Source organism: Ceratotherium simum, chromosome 14 (assembly GCF_057802395.1).
Source record: "Ceratotherium simum simum isolate JZ-2026a chromosome 14, ASM5780239v1, whole genome shotgun sequence".
Classification (NCBI taxonomy): Eukaryota; Metazoa; Chordata; class Mammalia; order Perissodactyla; family Rhinocerotidae; genus Ceratotherium; species Ceratotherium simum.
This window is the reverse complement of record NC_141913.1, coordinates 24573479-24595894: the sequence shown is the minus strand read 5'-3', so window position 1 is coordinate 24595894 and position 22416 is coordinate 24573479. Positions and strand designations below refer to the sequence as shown.

Below are 22416 nucleotides of genomic sequence, written 5' to 3'. Positions count from 1 at the left end.
GTATTTATGCATTGTTATTTCACTGGAATTATCAAGACCCCACAGGTCTTGATTGCTTAAGCAGCCAAAATTTCTGTCATCACTACAAATAGTCTCTATAATACGTGAAGTATAGTAACCATATTATGATACTTTTCTACACATTTTCACCAATTCACTGTTACCAGTCATCTCAAATTATAAAATGCTCAGTGTTGAATATAAAAGGGCATATTTTATGAAAAATAAATCTAGTAAGTTTGATCCAGAGTACTGTCTTAGTTTTCATTAGATTTGAAGAATCGAGTGAGTTAAGCAGCCATTAAATTAATCCTTAGACAAAAATACATCAAATTGTTATTGATTCTATTGTGTGGCCTTGACTCTCAAACTACTTCAGCCACTTTTTCTAAGAATATCTGTTAATTGTTCCAGAAAAGAAATGTATTTCTCCAAGGTGTCCTGATCCTAAATTCAAGAGCACCTACCATAGATAAGATCATAAAAGCAAACCTTTATGAACAAGGTAGGGTTAGCCCTTACCTGAGTATCATCTGTGTTACGTGATATGATTTCTTTTTGTTTTCTGAGTTTGCATTATTAGAGACTTTTTCCAACATGCTGCACAGGCTTATATGTATTTTTATAAAACTCAAATGAAAATACTTATGGGAGATAGTCCAAGAGATTTTCAGTCCATTATTCCCTCCTGCATCTCCAATTTTGTCACTGTACCAAGTTAGATCAAGTAGCCTAGATATTTGAATTCAATAAACTCAGCCTCTTAAAAAATTACCTATTTACTTGCTTTTTAATATTATGTAATTTACTGTGTTTGAAGAAATAACTTACGTGCAATTTTTTGTAAAATTTTGCCAAAGACCTTGTCCACTAGGCTACTTAATGTCCACTATAAATGATCTCATTTCATAAACTTCTTTTAGAATGCAATGCAGGAAAAAAATTTGTTTCTCCTGTGGAAATAGAGTGCTTTTACGTTTTCTCATCACTAGAAAACTGTAACTTAATAGGTTCACTTTTGTGCCTCACTGCCATATAAGTTCAGAGCCAAAGACTTTCTGAGGTCCCAATTATCTTTCTGTTTAATTTATTTTAGTGCACGTATTTTCTTGGTGGATCTGATATCTATTTTAGGGGAAAAAGTAAGATATAAATTTAAAAACAAATATGTAAATAATCTAATTATGGAAACACCATACTCTCATACCATTTTATAAGCCCTTATTCATAGCACTTCTTTTTAATTACATTTTATAATACCCTCTTCAATAATTTTGATATCTGACCTTCTGATTTCACAGTTCTTTCATCAGAAAATAAATAGTTAATGTTTAGGAAATAGTACTTTTTTTTTTTCCGAGGAAGATCAGCCCTGAGCTAACATCCATGCCAATCCTCCTCCTTTTTTGCTGAGGAAGACCGACCCTGAGCTAACATCTATTGCCAATCCTCCTCCTTTTGTTTCCCAAAGCCCCAGCAGGTAGTTGTATGTCATAGTTGCACATCCTTCTAGTTGCTGTATGTGGGACACAGCCTCAGCATGGCCGGAGAAGCGGTGCATCGGTGCGCACCCGGGATCGGAACCCGGGCCGCCAGTAGCGGAGTGCACGCACCCAACTGCTAAGCCACGGGGCTGGCCCCAAGATATGGTACATTTTTGAGGAAATTTGACAATCGTATCATTTGCCTCTACTTGTCTAATGCAGCCTAAAGTAGAGGGATGAGAATTTGTTTTTAAATCACAGCTTCCCTGATATCATAAGCATTGCAAAAGCTACAGTGACACTTCTATTCATTCTATAGCAAACAGAAATATTATAAAAAATGAATTAAAGTGCTTCTTTAAACTAAAAATTTGATCAAATATACCCAGCCCTTCACACAAGATCTTAATTAATAACTGTATAATACCTGTGCAGCCATATTATTCACATTATTCTTCACACAACATGAACACAACTGTGCAGGTTTCTCTCTTTGTGACCAATCAACTTAATTAATGCTAATTAGAAAACACACTTTGTCTGAATTCCCCACCTGCTATTTGTACCAATTTTTGCCCTTTCTTACAGATGTCATCTACCATCCCCTAGGATACCCTCATACCATCCTCTAAGTTCTTTACTCACAGTATTTCTTTTTAATTATCTCCTATAATACCTGACTTAATAATTTTGAAATCAGACCTTCTGAACACACACTTGTTTCATTTTCTCAATTTCCTTGATCTATATCTTTTTTTGTGTGTGTGTGAGGAAGATAGACCCTGAGCTAACATCTGTTGCCAATCTTCCTCATTTTTGCTTGAGGAAGATTGTCACTGAGCTAACATCTGTGCCCATCTTCCTCCATTTTGTATGTGGGACACTGCCGCAGCATGGCCTGATGAGCAATGCGTAGGTCCACGCCCAGGATCCGAACCCATGAACCCTGGGCCGCCAGAGCAGAGCACGCAAACTTAACCGCTACCCACTGTGCCGGCCAGATCTATATCTTTATTTCACTTTAGCCGTTACTAGCACAGATATATCTTAGTCTTAGTCATCACAAGCCATATTTAAAATGCTCACAATCATTTAAGATTTTTTTGAGTCTTCCCTGCTCTCTTTACAGAGGAAGTGTCCTGGCCTTATTTGTCCAGGACAACCCTGTTGCCTCTGCCCCCCTATCATTCGACCACCTCCAGGACGTTGCTTCATCAACCATCCCAACTCTTTCATAGTTTGATTTTCCTTCTTCACTGAAAGAGAGGAATATTTCTTCCCTTCTGCCTTAAAAAAAAGTCCCAAGATTCCAAGGAAATATTTAATCTCTTAATTCCTCTTCTACAATCTGAGTCCATCTTTCTTTGCCAGACTTCTTGAAAGATTATTTTATACTCACAGATCACACCTACTACCACCAACTCCCTTGATAGTCCTTCACGTTCAGACTCTGGTTCCCACCACTGTATTGAATTAGTTCTTATGAAGATCACGCAACTATCTTTGCACCAAATCTAAAAATTGCATCCTCAACTAAATCACCCCCATTTTCTTGAGACTCTTATTGTTTCTATCACTCCTCATTTACCTTTTCTTGCTTTGGGGCACTTTCTAAGGTTCTTTGCTTAACCATGTACTGCATCTGTATTACCCACAGATGCAGAGGTCTGCCGTTATACAGTACTCTACTCTCAAAGTAGAATTCCAGTCATCTACAAGGCTTTCATAGTTCATTCCAAATGTCAGACAGACACTAGACAACTGTATTGTTATAGCCTCGCTGAACTCTTTACATTCTCCATCACCCATTTTCTTCAGTGATCTTCCACCTCATCTACCAAATCACTGGTAACTTCCTCTTGACTTGCCTATTTCTGGTAATAGCACCTTTACTGTCATTCACACCATTATTCATAAACTTAGAATGAGATTTGACTCTTTCTTACACTTATGGCTTACATTCTACCACTCACCAAATTCTATTTATTCTTCCTTTGCTATGATTTTCAAATCAGTCCCATACTTTTGGATTTTATCTGCTAACATTTTAGTTCTAGCCCTTCATACCTTATATCTATACTCTTGTGTAATCCTTCTAACTCAACTCCCTCTTTCCATCTCATACTCCCTCCTACTCTCTATTCCTAGGCAGAGACAGAACTAGGGTTTGTGCCTGAAGATTATAAAATTTGAGGCCTTTTTTCAAAAGAAAAGTATTACAAAATTGTGAGTGAAAAATTAGGTAGAAAGATGAATATTTATTTACCGTTAGAAAAGATAACGCATACTAAAAATTTTAAAGAACAGAAGTCGTGAAGATTCAAGCTCTTTTCTTCTGACCTCTCTAGACAATTTTCAGATACACCTACATATACAGACTTCCTGATTTTAACTTGGCTTCCCCTCCCTACCTGACAACATCCAGAAACTTCAGGAGTCCCATCCAGTTGTGGGACTCTGGTACTTAAAATTCATTAGTTTTACAATAAATCTGCCTTTGCTCCTGGAGTAGTCTTCCCCAGTTCTGGCTTTGAGAGTGCCAAACTTTTACCATTTCTGAACAAATTCTAAATTTCTTTCCATAATATGTTAGAGTATGACCTTGTGAAACTGAGAAACCAAGGCTCAAATCCTGGCTTAGTTCAATTCCTGTACAATTTTATGTGGTGTTTCTGAGTCTCCATTTTCTATAGGAGAGGCCCATTGGAGTATTACATGTGATAATGTATATCAAATGTTTAGCATATAATCTGGCCCCTTTCTATCCTTTTTTCTAATATGCTCAATTATTTCCTTTAACACCTTAGGCCATCATAGGGTACTACTGCTCTTTCTCTCAATATGTGCTCTCTTGGTCCACTGATTTTTCCTGATTCTGGGATTATGGGTACTATTCTCTCATTATTTCTGAATGTATTAAATTTGAAGAGTAACTAAAGTGCAAAGAATATAGCCAACAGTTACTCATCATTGGATCTTTTAGTTTTAGTAAAATGTTGACCTGAGCCTCATGGAATACCCCCTACATGCCCCACCCATATTCCCTCTACAAATATATACAAGTCCTGAATAAAATATAACAACTTTTTAAAAACATAGCTAATCTCAAAAGGAAGAAAAAGATATTCCCATGACATGAAATTAGTAGAAAACTCATAGCCAGAGTTGTAAGCATTTAATAGGATAATAGACTAGGAAGACAGAAAAAGTGAATGTACGCCTGAACAGATCAGGGCTGGGGTCTGAATGCCCCCACTCAAGTTCAGGAGACATGAATTTTGGTTTGTGATTAGGCAGGAACATGAACTGAGAACTGTATATAAAGCTGGGACCCTGGAAGGGCTACTCTTCCATTAAAAGGCAATTGGAAACATCCAATTATAACTTTGAGAAATAAAATGACAGGCATTATAAGCATTGAGATTAAAACTTTACTAGATGAGTTAAATAGAAGATAAGATTCAGCCAAAGGGAAAATTGATAAACTGGAACATAGCACTATAGAAATTACACACAGAAAGAAAAAAGAGAAGGGAAATATGCCAAAGAACTTAACTTGGAGAATAGAATGAGCAAGATGGAACTAATAGACATTCCAAAGGAGAAATTAGAACAAGAACAACATCAAGCAGATGAGGAGGGAGAATTTTTCAGAGTTGATTAGATCATGAATCCTAATAACAGAGAAATAGACCAGTCCTGAGCACTATAAATAAAAACAAATCCCTACCTACATACATCATAGTAAAACTACAGCAAACCTAAGGAATTCTTAAATGTCACCATGAAGAAAGAAGAAATTAAAATAGAAAAACAGACTGAAGATACTTCTTGTGCTCGAAGTGGATGTCAGAAGACAACCTTCAAAGTAACAAGAAAAACAGTCTTCAAATTTTTTAGAGAAACTACTTTTAATCTACAAATCAATGCCCAGCTAAACTCTACTTCCAGAGTGAGACAGAAAGAGATATTTCAGACAACTCCTGAGGTTACCACTCACAGGCCATCTCTGGATGAACTAAAATGCCCTCGAAGAAAGAAACTGAACCCAGAAGGAAACGATGGAAAACTAGCAGCATGGTAAGCAAATCTGAAGAAAAGCACCCTGATGCTATAGTCAGTGGATCTTGGTTCTTACTCGTGCTTTACCAGTTACTACTTGTGGAACTGTATCCCTGAGATTTAGTTTGCTCGTGGGAAAAATGGAAACAAATAGCACTTATCTTACACATGAAAATCAACAGCACTTGAAATAACAAATGTAAAAACTCCTACCTAGCATGTGCCTGAGATCTGAGGAATAGGATAAAATGCAAGCTAATCTGAAGTTGCATTCCATGGCTCCCTTTACTGGGAAACTTGCTGTCTCAATCTGTTGAACTACTTGGAGGACTCAATCAAATATGTCTTTATTTATTTAATCTTCCAGGGAAGAGTAGCCTTAAATCTCTCTTTCTTCTGTGTGCAAATTGTACTTTGTGGTACATCTTTTGTAGTTTTATTTTATCCTGTCTTATATTACTGTTATTTATATCTGGGCCTTAGCTCCCTAATAAGAAGTTATGTTCCTTGAGTACTATGCTTCTTAACTTGTTCATCTCTGTATCACTCACTATGTCTTATATAGTAGAATTAGTTGCTCATGAAAGCTGCTCAATACATGTTCAATTGAATTGAATTGAAATTGTTGAATGAAAGATGAGTGAATGAATGGATATTTACTAATGTGTTACTTTATGGTAGAAATTAGTTGGAAGAGAAGCTGATTTTTATTGTGTGCTATGTGTTTCGTAGTATTCTGCAATTAATATTTCTGTTTTAAAAGCTACTGATAACTGAAAATCTAGCCTAATGTATTTTAAATCTTTAGGGAGATTCTTTTTCAAGACAGTTATATAACATTTAATTTTAACTCTCTTTTTAACTCTTGAAACACTATATTTTAAATATTTTCATCTATTTGGCAATTAATGTGAATAGGTAGTGATAGTAATAGTATGAATAGAATTTGTGTATAGTTTTAGCTGTCATAAGTAAACTATTAGGGAAAAAGATGCCATGATCCACAATAATCATAAGTAGATATAATCACTAATTTTCAGAATTAAAAGATGTTTGCTAGTGGAGATTTAAATAAGTAGTCAGTTATAAATGTAATAAATGTCATTTTAGTTGATAATTTAGTTTATCTTGTCTTGATCAGAGACATTGTGAGATGACATTAGCTAAACTGAGCTTCTATGTATCAACTATAAGACTTATTAATTCCTCATGTATTTGTGAAAGATCATTACTAAAGGTCAATAATGTTCTAAAATTAAGGCCAAAGTATAGACCATTAATTCATAATAAAATAGATATAATCAAAGCCTAGATGAAGGTTAATTAACATTTTTGTTAAAAACATTTTCAAACTCCTTTTAAATTAGTCAAGAGAATTTTCTCAAGAAACTGGAAAGTCCAAGCATTGACACATAGCTGGATCCATGAGCTCAAATGTCAGGGATTTTCCAGTCTCCCATTTCTCAACTATGCCTCTCTTGTGTTGATTTACCTCTCAGACAGGTCCTTGCTACCTGTTGGGAAATGTTGCCATCAGCAGCCCTAAGCCTCTATTCTTAAAATTCACAATCCAAGAGGAATCTTCCAGCTCCAGGTCCCTGTACCCATGAAAGGACTTTGACTGGCCCTGTTTGAATCATATGTCCATCTCTTGGATCAGTCACTGGGAACAAAGGAATGAGCTCCCATGATTGTTCCGGCCTAAGTCATGTGGCCAGAGTGAGGTCAATGTGGCACTTTGCGTGTTATTTCCATGAAAACCATATAGGATGGGATAAGGACAGTTGTCCTCATCCACAAACCTTATCTGAAATCTTGGGTCATCTGTGGTTCAGAATTCAGAACTTTTCAGATTTTAGGAACGTGATAGAGTACACAATCTGTTTATTACATAACACCCACAGCAGGGTCTGGGAAAATATCACATATACAAATATATTATTATTTCTACCACAAAACATATAAATATTCACAGAAAGTATGAAAAAGAAAGACTGTAACTATTCTCATGTCAGTTTTTTTCTGCCAACTGAGTTTGGCCCCAAGTTTTTGAAAAATCTTTTCCTTGATACAATGTTAAGATTTCAGAATCGCCAAGAAAAGGTTATGAGTCTGTAATAAACATATTTTATTGCATGTATTATATCCCATGTGCTAAGCATTGTATTAGCCTGTAAAGTCAAGTCTATAATGGCAGAAACTATTGATTTCATTTATCTCCATGTCTTTGGACTTGGCACAGTTCTTGACATATCGAAAGTGCTCATTAAATATATATGTTGAATAAATAAGTGAAGATATCCGTGATTTTGTGTACGTTACTTCATGGAATTCTAACAACTGCCCCATGATATAGAGATTATTTTTCCTATTCATAACTTACTGACGTAACCTCAGTTTTGCCATTTATAAAAATAGAAATTATGATACCAGGCAGGATGAGTGAGGCCCAGAGAGATTAAATAGCAAAAGCAGTCAGACAGAGTGCAAGTAGCTGATTAGATAACAATATCCAGGTCAGTCTGACTTAGTTGCTAAACTATTACTTTATTCCACTGATGTCTACAAATGATGCTACCTGGTTAATAGACAGGATTCTTTACGAGCTGCAACTTTCTACACAGCTTGTAACAATTATCTCTTTAGAAGTAAATATACCATTTTGGGGAGGTAGAATATGCATATCATCTAAACTGCAGAATTCTTAAAGTCTTTATTTTATAAAGTAACAAGATTAAGAAAATTAATTTTTTTAGGACCCTACCTAAACTCTGACTGCTGAACCATTTGCTTTAATTATTTTGAAAGAGCTCTTTCTACTTAAAATCTTGGGTGGATGTCACAGTTGCTCCCCATCTGGCCTTGTCTAATACTTGATTAAGTTATACTTAAAAACTGGAGTCCAGAGAGCGTTGCCATATAAACCCATGAACAGAACCTTACATTCTTGATTTCTTTTTACTTTTTTATAATGTAAAAAAACCTGCAGCATCTTAAATGTACAGCAGAAGTTCGGAGGACTCTAACATTGTTTAGTTTATAGTTTTAAGACCAAAAAATGGAATAGTTTGTTGGTGTGGTGGTAAATTTTACATGAATATATAAGGAAAGGCACATTTACATTGTGCCAACAGCAATCACATCTTAAGTCCCCAATTAAAATGTGACTTTTTAAACTCCAAAAGCTCCATGTGACAGTTTAGCCATCTGTTTAATGAAACAACCACCACTGATTTGGGCATGGATAATTATTATGATAAGAACAGTGCAGGGAGAAGATCAGCTCATCCCAGTTGAGAGTGACAGTTAATTATGAAAAGATAATTAGTGAGAGCTGGTTAGCATTATCTCATATCCAGGGAAAGAAATAGGTAACAAATCTTCTCAATCTTGCTATAAATCATTTAGAGTGTATGATTATATACAATTTAGATTCATTATTTTAAAATCTTCTTCTAAGATATATACCAAATTGTATATTTACTGAGCTAGATTCCACCAGAAAGAGAAGTGTTATTTTTCATAAATTACTTATTGAATTCTTTGCATTTGATTTTTTTGTCAAAATGTTCTTATCTCAAATTATTACATGGAAGCTTCTGTGTTTTATGGCCACTCTTAGAGGATCTTCAGCACTCGTCCCTGGGGAATCCATGACTACAGCCCTTCACACACTCTGCTCATTATCTACCAGGAAGGCCCCAACACAGTGATGTTAGCATAAGCACTTGGCTATCAAATGTGGTGAAAGAAAGGAGAATTCTGAAAAAGATGGTTCTCAGAACTCACACTAAATAATAGTTTTAAATTTCTCTATGTTAAAATTGCTTTTATAAGGAGCAAAATTTATTAATTTCCTTCTCCCTATCTTGATATAAGTACTTTTGAGCTATGAAATAGATGAAAGCCAAACTATGGAAGAAAAATAAGCAAAAGTCTTTTATATTTAGTATCTCATGACCAGCCACAGCATAATTGAGCTCTGTGTGTATTGAGGAGCGTTGGCATTTGGTATTGGCTCATCAACATTAGAACCAAGGAGATTTTTAGCAGGATTGCCTCACGGGAGAGAAAGAACTTCTCTACTTGGTTCCTCATTCTCATTTTGGAATGAAACTAAGCTTTCTTATGTTTCGTATACAGTAATTTCTTGACACTTCTGGTTACTCCAACATGAAAATCTTGTGAATTTAGATTGCATCAGTTTAGAACATATGACAGAACTTAGATATGTTACATTTCATCTTTGTGCTATTAGTGAAAAACGTTTTAAAGAGTTAATAGGAAAATATATTAGGAGAATTTCAATCACTTTAAGAGAAGGATTTCAGGGAGATCCTAATCTATTCTTTGCTCAAATGCAAAATGGAGTTAGCTGTACATGGATTCCTCTGCAGGAATGTGTAGTATTTAAGAGCTCTAGCTTTATTTAATCCCACTGAGGCCTTAGCTGTAAAATGAGAATAAATCTTTACTAGGGATTATTATTCCCAGTTTATCATAAGACTAGATTTGAATCCAGGTATTTCCACATACATAGCTGTCTGGTCTTGGGCAGGTTATATAACCTCGCAGAACTTCAATTTATTTTTCTCTAAAATATGAGGAATATAAGTACTCAAGAGTTGTTTGGAAGACTAAATTAAATGATAAATCTAAGCTTCTTGAATTTATGCCTCTACATCCTATGCATTCAATATGAGTTAGGTATTATTAATGTTTATCTTAAAATCAAATTAGGACAGTACTGGTTTTCTACTTGGAAGTATATATTTTGTTATATATTTGAGATATAGTAAATTCTTTGAAAATATATATATATATTTCTTAACCTGTATTATAGATTTTATTAATTCATTCTGCCCTTCTCTCCAATGAGCTTGGATCCGTTATTATGATTGTAATACATACATGTAAAGGGCTATCTTTGTTCTGCTTATTTTTTAGTTGAGCACAATAGTTTGCGTGTAAGGATTTTTTTCTAGAATATTTTATCTTAATGATAAATTATGTAAAAGTAGTAAGTGTACAACAGAACTTAGGAGAGTGAAAGAGTCGAGAATTAGGAGACACGGACCCTGAGTCCTCTATCTAACTCAATTTGTCCTTCGGCGAATTAATTGATCTATCTGGGTTACAGTTTCTTCAAACTTCAGAGAAGAAATTTGTACTGAATGATTTCTATGGCCATTTACAGTTATCAAATTATGATTCTGCAATAAACTCAGAACAACTCCGTTTTCAAAATTACATTGTTTAACTGCTGGCAATGTCTAATCATATGTCTTTGCTTCTATTTATTTTTCCTGCTTAATAGGAAAGAGTGTATGCTTGCTTTATCTTGAAGTTGATTTTTTTCCAAAATCTTGAAATATTTGGTTATCCAGTGACTTAAAAAATATCTAGCTCCACTCAGCCAGGACATTATTCTAGTTTCTGAGAACACTAATTTAATATATCAGGGGAACCCCCAACTCTCTCTATCATTTTCTCTGAAAAGAAAATTATATAAATTATCCTGCATAACAACTTTTACTGTTCTAGTAAAAGTCATTTCCCATTTTGCTTTTAAAAATTAAAAAAGAATTTGAAAGGAAATGCTACTGATTTTAATTGAAGGGATATTTTACCTTGTGTTCTTCGTCAACATACTTTTATGTGTTTTAGGAACTTGTGTGTTTATTACTACAATTTAATCAGCTTAATAAAAATTTCTTATTATATATTTTATATAAAATTCCAAAATTACGTATTCTTACTTTTGAATGGAGATACTTGATAAAGAGAGAAAAATAAAGTTAATGAATAGCAGAAATATGTCTCTCTGAATTTCATGTGGCCATCAAAAATTGGAATCAAAAAGGGAGGCTGCTAATGTTTTAGTTAAACACTGTTTATTCAGTTCCTGGAACCAGATGAAGGGTCAAATAATAAAGTTAGTAAAGGTGTGATCTCTCACTTCTGTTTGACAATGATAGCTACAATCAAATAAATAACGTTTCGTTTGTCTTAATGGAATGTTCTTATTCCAATTCTTCCTATAACACTTTTGCCTAGAAACATAATTCAATTGAGAAGAACATCAAGGGTACCTAATTTCCATGTGGTTTAGATGAAAATTTTGAGCCATGCTGTGGCCATCTTTTAATAAGACACTGATTTTGTAGCTTAATATATTTTTGGTTCTGGGCTAGATGGTCTTATCCGTACTGTATTTCTGTGAAATACAGAATGAAATGAAGAAGCAGTAGGAGTTTTGAAATTATATTTACATCTCTATGATACTTTTTTCTTTTTTTAGATTTACCTCTTTTGACCCTCTTCTCTGTTCCCAGTACACAGTCCTGGCTTTCTAATTTCTTTCTCAAAACGCTTCTGCTGCCTTTTGCCTGCTACCTCGGGGGCCATTCTCTTCTCTCTCTTTTGCAAAAATAGCATTCCAAACATTCTAAAGCTTTATTGTCAAAGTTGTCTAGCCATCATTTCAGACATCTCACAAGGTTAGCAGGTGGAGACTGTACCCTATCCCTTTCTACCTTTTGCCTGCAGAGGGTACTTTGGAGGTGGAAGTATCAGGAAGGCTGTTGAGATAGTTGCAGAAATCACTCCCTAGTTCAAGCAAGGGCAGAGCCTGGTCTCTTTCTACACTACACAAATTCCACTGAAGAGTGTCCATTAAAACACGTGGTCTGAATTTAGCTATTCTAGAATGTTGTTTGAGACATAAACCCTATGCTTCAATTTGTTAAAGCACATTTTACATGCCAGAGTTAACAACATGTATCAAGTACTATAAAGGCATGTTCACATTCGTTTACAAAAATAAAAACAATTCAAAGGTCTGTATTAGTTCAGAGACTTCTAATAAATGACATCCATACATATTTTAGATTGAGGCTTTGAAAGCCCTAAGGTGGCATGCCGCTATAAATGCTAGATTCCCAAAAGATATTTTATTTCATAATTTCATATTTTTCTGTCTTATCTGGTTTAATTTTCATGTTATTTCTTATCTATCATTTGCTTATCTTTATTAAAAAGACTGTTCAATATTAAGTACTTCATCTTTCAGTTAGATGACTTTGCATGTAATTATGGGAAAAGAGAATGGAAAACTTTTCTGATTATCACAAATGATATGGAGAGTTGCAAACAATTTGTAGTTAATTAGAAGCTTAGTTGGGGGGTTAATTAATTTCCTTGTGGGCTCATAGAAGATGGATTTTCAACATGTACTTGTTTAATATTAGCTCATATTTATAAATAAAACATGCAGGCACACACACATCTCACATCTAAAACATCAAACTTTTCTTATATCAAAATTGTTCTAGGACTGACTTTTTAGTTTGTATTTAAACTAAAGTATTTTTCAAAGGATTTTAATCACATCAATTGTGTCACAATTTATTCTGTAAATATTCATAATATTTCATATTAAGATTATTTGACATGGTCTGAGTGTCTGTCAGTTTTTCCAACTATGTTTCAGCCCTGTCACTTGTTTTTGTTTTGTTTTCTTGTGCATTGTCATGTTATAAAAGAATTAAAGGATTTGTTTTATTTGCAAAACCCAGTCAGCAATTTTGCCACTGCCTGTTCAAACTCCAGCTTAATGGCCCAGACTAAATACTTGTGACAATGGAGCTGTGAGAATGAATGATGGTTCTGTGTAGCAACTACAGCTTTAACCTCTAACTAGGTTTCATTTTTCATCTTTGCAATTGCCATTGCCTCTTTTTATTGAAATGAGTCAGTTGAAGTAAATGGATACTCCTGCACATCCTGTAAGCTCTTCTGAGAGTAGCATTGGTCTGTTAATGATACTGTTAATAATTTTTTCATATTTTCTCTCTCTCTCTTTTTTTTTTAGTCTCGACCTATTCCTTCCCACCTTACTTCAGCAGTTGCAGAAAGTATCTTGGCTTCAGCCTGTGAGAGTGAGAGTAGAAATGCTGCCAAGAGGATGCGTCTGGATAGACAACAGGTACTGAGGAGCCTTGGGGTCTGGTGGACACCAGTTATAGCAAATATGGTTAATTTAGTCAGATTTATGTAGAAGAGCAAAAACTTGTGAATGGATTTTGAAGTACACAAATATATAGTTTTTGTGTCTGTGTGATATGAATTTAAACTTGAAAATGCATGTTCATGTGATCAATGGAGATCCAACAACAGAAATTTTCTGTGGTGAAAAAATAGACAATTTTAAAATTAATGAGTTATAATTCTGTTCAGTATCAACTTGAAGCCTAATTACTTATCTAAATCAGGTTCCAACTGATCATTTACAATAGTTTTGTAAATTTACCTGATCGCTTCTGATAGTGACCTGACTGTGTTCATTTTGAATGAAAATGAACCTCTCTTTAATTTCCTCTGGTCTACTGCTAAATGTCAACAGATTGTGCTGGGAATGCTGAAAGCACACCATGACTTTGAAATCTGGAAAGCCAAAAAATGGGGATATAAAATAATGAAAATCTGTGTCCTGGGTTTGCTTCTTCATTAATGAATCATTTACTGTTTTCCCATGAAGTATCATCTTTCTAGGTCTCTTTTCTAAGGATGTATGTCCATGTGGTGTGGATGTGTCTATTTTTTGTGCCTTGTTCACTGATGTTTCACTCACTTTTTCCCTTGGTTTATCTGCATCTGTCTGTCTCCTCTTCTCATGTCTGGAATGTCTTTCTCTGTTTTCTTTTTCCCTCTAGCCCTCTTTCTTAATATCCATAATAAATAACTATATTATAAGATATAATATTAAACATTATACATAAAAGTATGCTGTTTTCTGACTTTTAAATTATTTTTACAACAAATGATCTAGGTACTTCCTGTTTCTAATTGAGGTTGGGATGAGAAGATTAAATTGTTAGTCCACTTTTGTTTTTCCTGTGAGCCAATGAGCTTCAAAGAAAATTTTTAAAAAGTTCTTCCATTCCAGGCTTAGAATATTTAAAAATATTTCAGAATTGCATTATTTTTTTATTTTATGTATTTATTATTAATATGGTATGTGCTAATAATGCTAAACAATGCAAAAGATGAAGCCTTTAGCTAAATAAACAACATAGTATTAGCCTCAGGTAAAATGTATATGAAAATGCTGATTTTGAATTTGCTAATCATTCTTTGCCAACAGTATTCATTCACATACACATGTCCTCAGTTGAGACTTTTATAATTACTATAACTCTAAAATTTATCTTGCTTAAAATGAGTTACAGCACTATATACAATACTGTCTATCATAGTGATTCAGATTGCACATTCTGGAGTTAAATACATCTGGTTTTGATTCTCATCTCTACTCTTGGTAATCCTGTGACCTTCAGAGAGCTATTCCACTTCTCTGTGCCTCAGTTTCTTCGTATGCAAGATAACAATAATAACAGTACTAATCCCACAGGGTTGTTGTAAGAACTCTAAATGACAGATTTATGTTATGTACTTAGCATTTTTCCTGGCACATAGTAAACATCAATAAATTCAGCCTAGAAAAGAAGATTTAAACTGATGTTCTATCTTTTCTGTTATTGCATCGGTATCAGTAAAACTAGAAAGAAGCATCAATAGTACTATCTCAGATATAGATATTTTGAAGTCAGACTAAGTCATTTTGAGAAAAGATCGTAATTCTAGAAATTGGAATGGTAGAATTCTGGGATTGAATGGGCTCTCCTGGTTGCTTCCATATATCCCCGCATAGTATCGGTCATATATAGAGTTGCTACAAAAATTAAATGACCGATTCATGTTATGTACTACCTATGATATCACTCTACAATATCCCCAGAGCTGGTCATCCACCAATATTTGGTCCAATTACTTAACCACTGTTGGCCTAATCTGTAAAATACAGGATACGACTATCAAATTCATAGATTTATTTTGAGGATTTAATAAAGCAATACATATAAAAGCATAGTGCATTTAATAAGTTTATATATTGTTAAAGATATATTCACATGGGCCGGCCCCGTGGCTTAGCGGTTAAGTGCGCGCGCTCCGCTGCTGGCGGCCCGGGTTCGGATCCCGGGCGCGCACCGACACACCACTTCTCTGGCCACGCTAAGGCCGTGTCCCACATACAGCAACTAGAAGGATGTGCAGCTATGACATACAACTATCTACTGGGGCTTTGGGGGGAAAAATATAAATAAAATCTTAAAAAAAAAACAATGATATATTCACAATTGCTTGAATACCTCCAGTGGTAGGAAAATCTCACCTCCAGTACTAAAGGTCTACTATTTACCAAAACACTTATCCTATGGTCAGAGAGCTATAATCATTTTGACGGTCTTTAATTTGAGCTCAAATTTACTTCCTTCATGAGCTTCTACTCATTGAAGAAAAACTGCTAGCAATAATGAAGAGTGTGACTTTTCACCACTGCCCTGGGAGTAGGGACTGGAATGGGTGGGGCCCAGTGGTCCTTGACCCTTCTCCCCATATTAACTGTTTCCTATTTCTGTGTCCTCATAGATAGTGTTCATTTATTGCAAGGCTCTGTCACCAGGGAATGCAGGATATCCAATATCACCCCCACATAAGAATGTTCTTTCCAGGTCCTAAAAGAGTTCAGTGGGATTGGGATTTGTGGGGGGATCTGGAAGAAATGATTTAAAAAAACTCATTCTATGATTTATTGGAAACCTAATAGGCACTTTATAGACTTTTTTTTCATTTAGTATTCTCAACAACTCCATGAGGACAAGTATTATTATTCTCATTTACATATGAGGAAACTGAGGCTCAGAGAAGTGGGATGATTTGTACAAGGTCACCCAGCTACACGGGCAAATCAAGGTATGTTTGTATTATGTGAGTCTGACACTCATGATCTCTCCATGATCCCATACCTTTTCATTGGTTATGTTCACTGAAGGAAAACCCATGTTCCGGGAACAAATTCTTTGGACTCATAACATCTGTGCCTCTGCTCATAATGTTTTTGACGGTGCAGTTTTTTTGTTGGATAACTATCTCTTTTATTCACAAAGATTTTTGCACTCTTCCATAACTAGCAAACCAGGTTTCCCCAGTAAGTAAGTTATTCCAAGCAGGACATTTTTGTCTTAATATGAGCTTGAAAAAGGTTACAAACTTCTCAAAGTGCTTCACTTCATCCGGGGAATGGGTTTTGCACTATGAACACTGGTTTAGTGTATAGTTAATATTTTAAAATATATTAAACATAGCTATTTAAAAATATCTAAACTATCTGTTCTTACTGTGAATTCTATAGATTCCATTTGGCATGCCACACAAAGGCTTCTAGCAAATGATTTTGCACTTCCAACCAAAGCATGAAGATGGGGGGAGCCCTCTCTTAATTAGATCTAAACCCTCTTTTTGCCCAAGTAGAGAGAGCCAGAGTTCTTTTGGGCGTTGGCAATAAGATTATCCTTTTCTGTGAGCATTCTTAACCCAACTCACAGTTCCTAGAATTTGCCAGTGACTCACAGATTCTTCATTATGCCCCTGCCTTTCTGTAGGTACATGAAAATTCAAAAACTGGACAGTTAAAATCTGGATTCTATTAAGCCACACATCTGACTGCTTGCTGCCCATGATTAGCCACGCGTAGAGCTGTAGTTATGTATGTTCTTCAAAGTTTATGAAGCTCGATGCATTAATTGGATTTTATAAAGCTCTTCGAGCTATGAACATGAAAGGCATTATGGATGTGTTAAATACTTTATTTGATATGGCCACCTTGCACCAGAAGCCAGAAGAGGCTTGTTATTACGCAGCCTCAGCCCTGAAGCAAACCAGTGGCAAGGACAGAAGCCTACTGCTTCATCGGGAATCAGATTTCACAGAGCTGGGGTCCATCCCCACTGCATTATAGAATATATTCAGCATTTCTTTTCTTTTAACATAATTTTTATGTTATGTAGGAAACTCTTCCTCATTTTGATGATTCAAAAAGATGAGCAAAGTCAGACTTCACTTTTATAGTTCTATGACATAGCACAAATTAAAAGATTTGTCTTTGCCTCTATCTTTATTATTTGGATATTATTTCATTACTGTGTCCTTAAAAACAAAGATATCTCAATGTTCTTGGTTATAATTCATCTAAGTAGAGAGACAGAGGCAGAAAGTGAGAGATTAGAACCAGCTACTTGCTGGTGATTTCTCTCCCATCGGTGTGTATTTTTTGTTTTTGAGGAATGACATACATTTTATTCCTAGGCTTGCTGAAGTTTCTGAATAAGGTGAGGGTTTCTGTGATTTCTTTTCTCTGTTCAGTGCTTTCAGTTAAATTAGTGTGTAGTTCTATAGAAGAGATCACATAACACCAATGGCCAAGGGTTTCCCCAGCAGCAACACAACAGACACAGCCCTCATGAAGGACAGCACAGCGTGAGTGCTGGGTGACAGTTTTTGCAGCCACTAGGACAGACGGGAGATCAATGGTAGGCTGTGAGACACCTTTGACTCTATTGAAAAGAGCACTTTGGGGGCAAGGGGAAATGGCATGTTAGTTGCTGTGATATAATAAAAGATGGGAAAGCAGGGTAAAAAAGTACTGAAAACTGATGTATTGCTAAGTTAAAAAAGAAAATCTCTGTTAGTAAACCAGCATGAAACCACTGGCCCAGGACCGAAACATGTTTGGTAAACTCATTGTTCCTGCTACTCTGTTATCTTAGTAGCAGTGAATTCACTGCAACGTGTATCTCGTTATGATTTTTCCTTGATCTGTTAGGGTACTAATGAGTGGGTATATCATTAAAAGATATGCAATTGTAAGTACAAAGGTTTAAAATATAGCCACATAAGTGTCATGGCAATTTTCATATAGACTTTTTATTTTGTTATGGATATTTGTGTTTTTTGTTTGTGTGTGTGTGTGTATGTGTGTGAGGAAGATTGGCCCTGAGCTAACATCTGTTGTCAATCTTCTTCTTTTTTTTCACTTGAGGAAGATTGTCCCTGAGCTAACATCTGTGGCAGTCTTCCTCTATTTTGTATATGGAACGCCGCCACAGCATGGCTTGATGAGCGCTGTGTAGGTCAGTGCCCGGGATCTAAACACTTGAACCTAGGGCCGCCAACGTGGAGCACGTGGACTTAATCACTATGCCACTGGGCCAGCCCCTGCTACGGATATTTGAAAACTATCTACAGCACCATGGTCAAGACATCGTTTTTGAGCCAGGCAGCTTTTCTTTCATATTTCATTCTAGATTTGTGTGTGCTTTTGGTAACATTTATAATCTTTAACAAATACATAACTAAAAGCAACATTTTAAATAGAGTTTTATGCTTAAATTTAAACAATATGATAGTAACTGAGATATGGCTTGAAAGCTATTTCTGTGGCCTTCCAGCCAACACTTCCTTGCCCCTGTCCTCAATCATCCTCAGCTTTTATCCTACTCCTAGCATTGTCCTTTCTTATATACAATATTTTGGAGAAAAGCCTCTATCTTTGCATCTTTCAAAATATGTTTCAGCATGGCCATTTCATCCAAAGGAGAAAATATATTCTATGAGAAAAACAAAGCACCATCTAGGGCAGTTCTTGGAATACACTGTATTTCCTTTGTAACATGTATAATTCTAAATGATTTGAGAGACAGAATATGCTTCCCAAGTCATCTAACTTGTAACGAACCTTATTTTCCTCATTAATAATAATATTAATTGGAATCATTTAATTCCAGAATCATTTATGGATGCAGCACTATGCAAGGTGTTTTTCAAGCCTATTTTATGTGATTGTCATGGCTTTTAATGAAGTGGAGAAACTGAGGCTTAGAGCTCTTAGGTTACAGAGTTGCTCTGAGAAATGAAGGAGATTTTGACAGACAGAAAAGCAAGAAGATGATATTCCAGACACATAGAGCATTTCCAAACACATAAAGCATTTCCAAACATGAAAAGTTCTTGAGTGTTAAAAACAGTAGCCTCCTGTGAGGGAAACTTGAGTTTCTTGGGAAAAAAATGAAAGGACTGGGGATTGGACATGAAGGTTTAAAGTAGACTATGCAGGGGTTTTATATGCAGTTAAGTTAGTTGGACTTAAGTACATGCCAGAGAGAGGTGGGAAGGAGAGAGACATGCCCAATTTTTAGGAAGCTTCAGAACCCTATAGACAACTAAGTGTAAATGAGACTAGGGGCAAAGGTGAGGTCCTGATTCAGCAAGGAATTACTTCCTCTACTACCTATCATTTCAGATTTGCTATTTAAATCTGACAATATTTAAATTTGAGCATATGCCAAAAAGTAATTATGAAGATTAATCTGCTACAAAATAATCAAAAATGAGTAATTTGGGAATATGTACTCTTCCACGCCACAACATTAGCTCAGCTAACGAGGAATCAAAGTTTAATGTTTTCCTATAGGTTTAGCTTATATAACTGTGTACAAAGATTATTACTCTTTCTATCTTAAAGATTTCTTTTATCATTTTCTATCTTTTCATGGTGTCTCCAACAACTGACATTATGGTTTTCATCAAACAATGAATTTTTACCTTCTTTTCTTAAATTGAGAGTAAGGTTATTTCTGTATAAAATTTTTCCTTAGTGTACATATTTTCCTTATATAGTGATGTATCAATTTATTTCTTAGTCCTGATGTAGAGTATATTTTATTGGTCCCTCAATAGTACTATGAAGCATGTAAATCAAACGTTTTCTCTCTTTTATGGATGGGGACTCTGAAGCTGAGAAACTTTCTTTCTGGCAACATCTGTGGGTTTTGGGGGGAAGCTGGGAAACAAGCCTCAACTTCTGATTTTTTGTCTTTCTGTTACACATTCTACTTCACTATTTGGTTTTCTGGCTTCATTGGGAATTCTCCCACATTTGTATAGAAATGATTTTTTTTTAATTTTTAGGTACATCTTCAGCTTAGGATGTTATTAATTTCAAGTGAATAAACATCAGGATATGAGTAGGTGGTTTGAATTCATACAGAGAAATTCAACATAATATGTTGATACACTTTTCGGTGCCAATGTCGGGGGGGAACATATGGTTTACTAGGTTCTCCATGAAAACAGCATTTTTATTAATATTATTTATTTTAAAACCAATTATTTTTAGGCTTAGCAGATAAATGAAGAGCTTGACATATTTGGTTCATGCCAAACATATTCATTTTTATAATTTATTTCTCATAATTTGTTCATTCCTTGTCCTGTCTTTTCTCTTTAATCTAACCACTCTAAAACCCATTAGTTACTGTGAAACCACAATATTGTGTGTATAGGGGAAATTTAGCCATAGTCACAAATTTATTATGAAATTAGATAATATAATAGCTTGACAAATTAGGCTATTCTTCCTAAGGAGATTTATGATGTTTGACATGACTCATGTGGTAAATATAATGGACCAGTGGCCTCAAGAAACACACTGTTGTCCTCTCAGTTACTCAGCACTTTGGGAAAGGAGGGTCTCTGCAGAGCTGGGTATTCCAGGTAGCTAGGCTTGGCCTTCATTAAAAATGATTTTACTTTCATTTATAGAGGAAATCTTTCTAAAATATCAGTGCATCTTTCTTTCATGACAAAAGTCTTCTGATCATAAATTTTAAATATGGATTTAGTTATTAATCTTTACTAAGGATTATGCAGTGCTAACATTAGAGCTCTTGCTACAGGCACAGGTATTGCAGAGCAGGTGATGGAACAGGTGATCCTATAAAGTCTGTCCTAGAGAACAACCCTGAGGCAGGTCAGCTTGCTTTCTTGGTAATTTACCTGTTTCTCATAATGGTAAAGGGAGCCTGACTTTCTGATGGGCCTGCCAGCAAAGTTGATCTGTACTGAACAATCTCTTATAAGTTTCTCACCTGCCGGAAGAAGCCCCATCTGTGCTGTGCTGTCAGTGTTCTTTGCCTTGTCAACAATATTTGAAAAAAAAACAAAAAACTTTTTTTGCTTCAACAACCCATGGCTTCTAGATGTCTATGGGGCAGTCTCTGTTTGTTCTTATTTACACCCTGTTAATGGGATATAAGGAGGACTATCTCTCACTGTTTTAGGAGTTTATACAAAGCTATTTCTAAGAGCTTGTACCTACACTCTTTCATCAAGAGAAAAATGACGCTTATATAAATCAAAAACCAAGTCACATTTATTTCTAAGCTCCTTTCAGTGTTTTAACTTGAACACAGTAAGATCAAAATAGCATTTTAAGTGATACAATTAAATTGAAAATCCGGTGAGATTCCTACATTAGGATCAAACTTTTCATTGAATCTAGTAACATTCCATTTTCTTGGTTTTGGTGCTAGTTTTGTTATTTAAGAAGACATAACAGTGCATTCTGCTCCTAATACCCAAGGACACTCAGGGAACTCTCAGCACATGACAGGAATATCACTTTTTTCACCCCTGAGGTTTATGATTAGCCTCCTATTCCCAAGTCCCCATATGAAAATCTAAATGAGATTTAATAGAAGTCATGGTTCTGAGGTCTGGAAAGAGGGCAGAGAACAAAAGTACAAAAAGAGGTCATAGCTTTAACTGTAAATTAAGTAATAAAATAGGTAGATGTAAGTGAAAGGTTTATCTGAATCCCAGAGGCATTATGATTTCCATCAGAAAACAGCAATTGGGGGCCGGCCCAGTGGTATAGTGATTAAGTTTGCTCGCTTGGGCAGCCCAGGGTTCGCAAGTTTGGATCCTGGGCATGGACCTACTCACCACTTATCAAGCTATGCTGTGGCAGGCGTCCCACATATAAAGTAGAGGAAGACAGGCACGGATGTTAGCCCAGGGCCAATCTTCCTCAGCAAAAAGAGGAGGATTGGCAACAGAGGTTAGCTTAGGACTAATCTTCCTCATCAAAAAAAAAAAAAAAACCAGCAATTAAAGCAAAGCTTTTTACTAT

General features: G+C 35.3%; 1 protein-coding gene across 2 annotated transcripts in view; it reads left to right on the top strand.

The window, feature by feature from the left end:
- Positions 1-22416, top strand: part of NOL4 (nucleolar protein 4) — a 288315-nt gene that overhangs the window by 197666 nt on the left and 68233 nt on the right. For both annotated transcript variants that reach the window (XM_087439118.1, XM_014781317.2), the window contains exon 8: positions 13420-13533. In XM_087439118.1, the coding sequence (XP_087295244.1) occupies positions 13420-13533 (114 nt within the window). The remainder of the gene's footprint in view (positions 1-13419; positions 13534-22416) is intronic.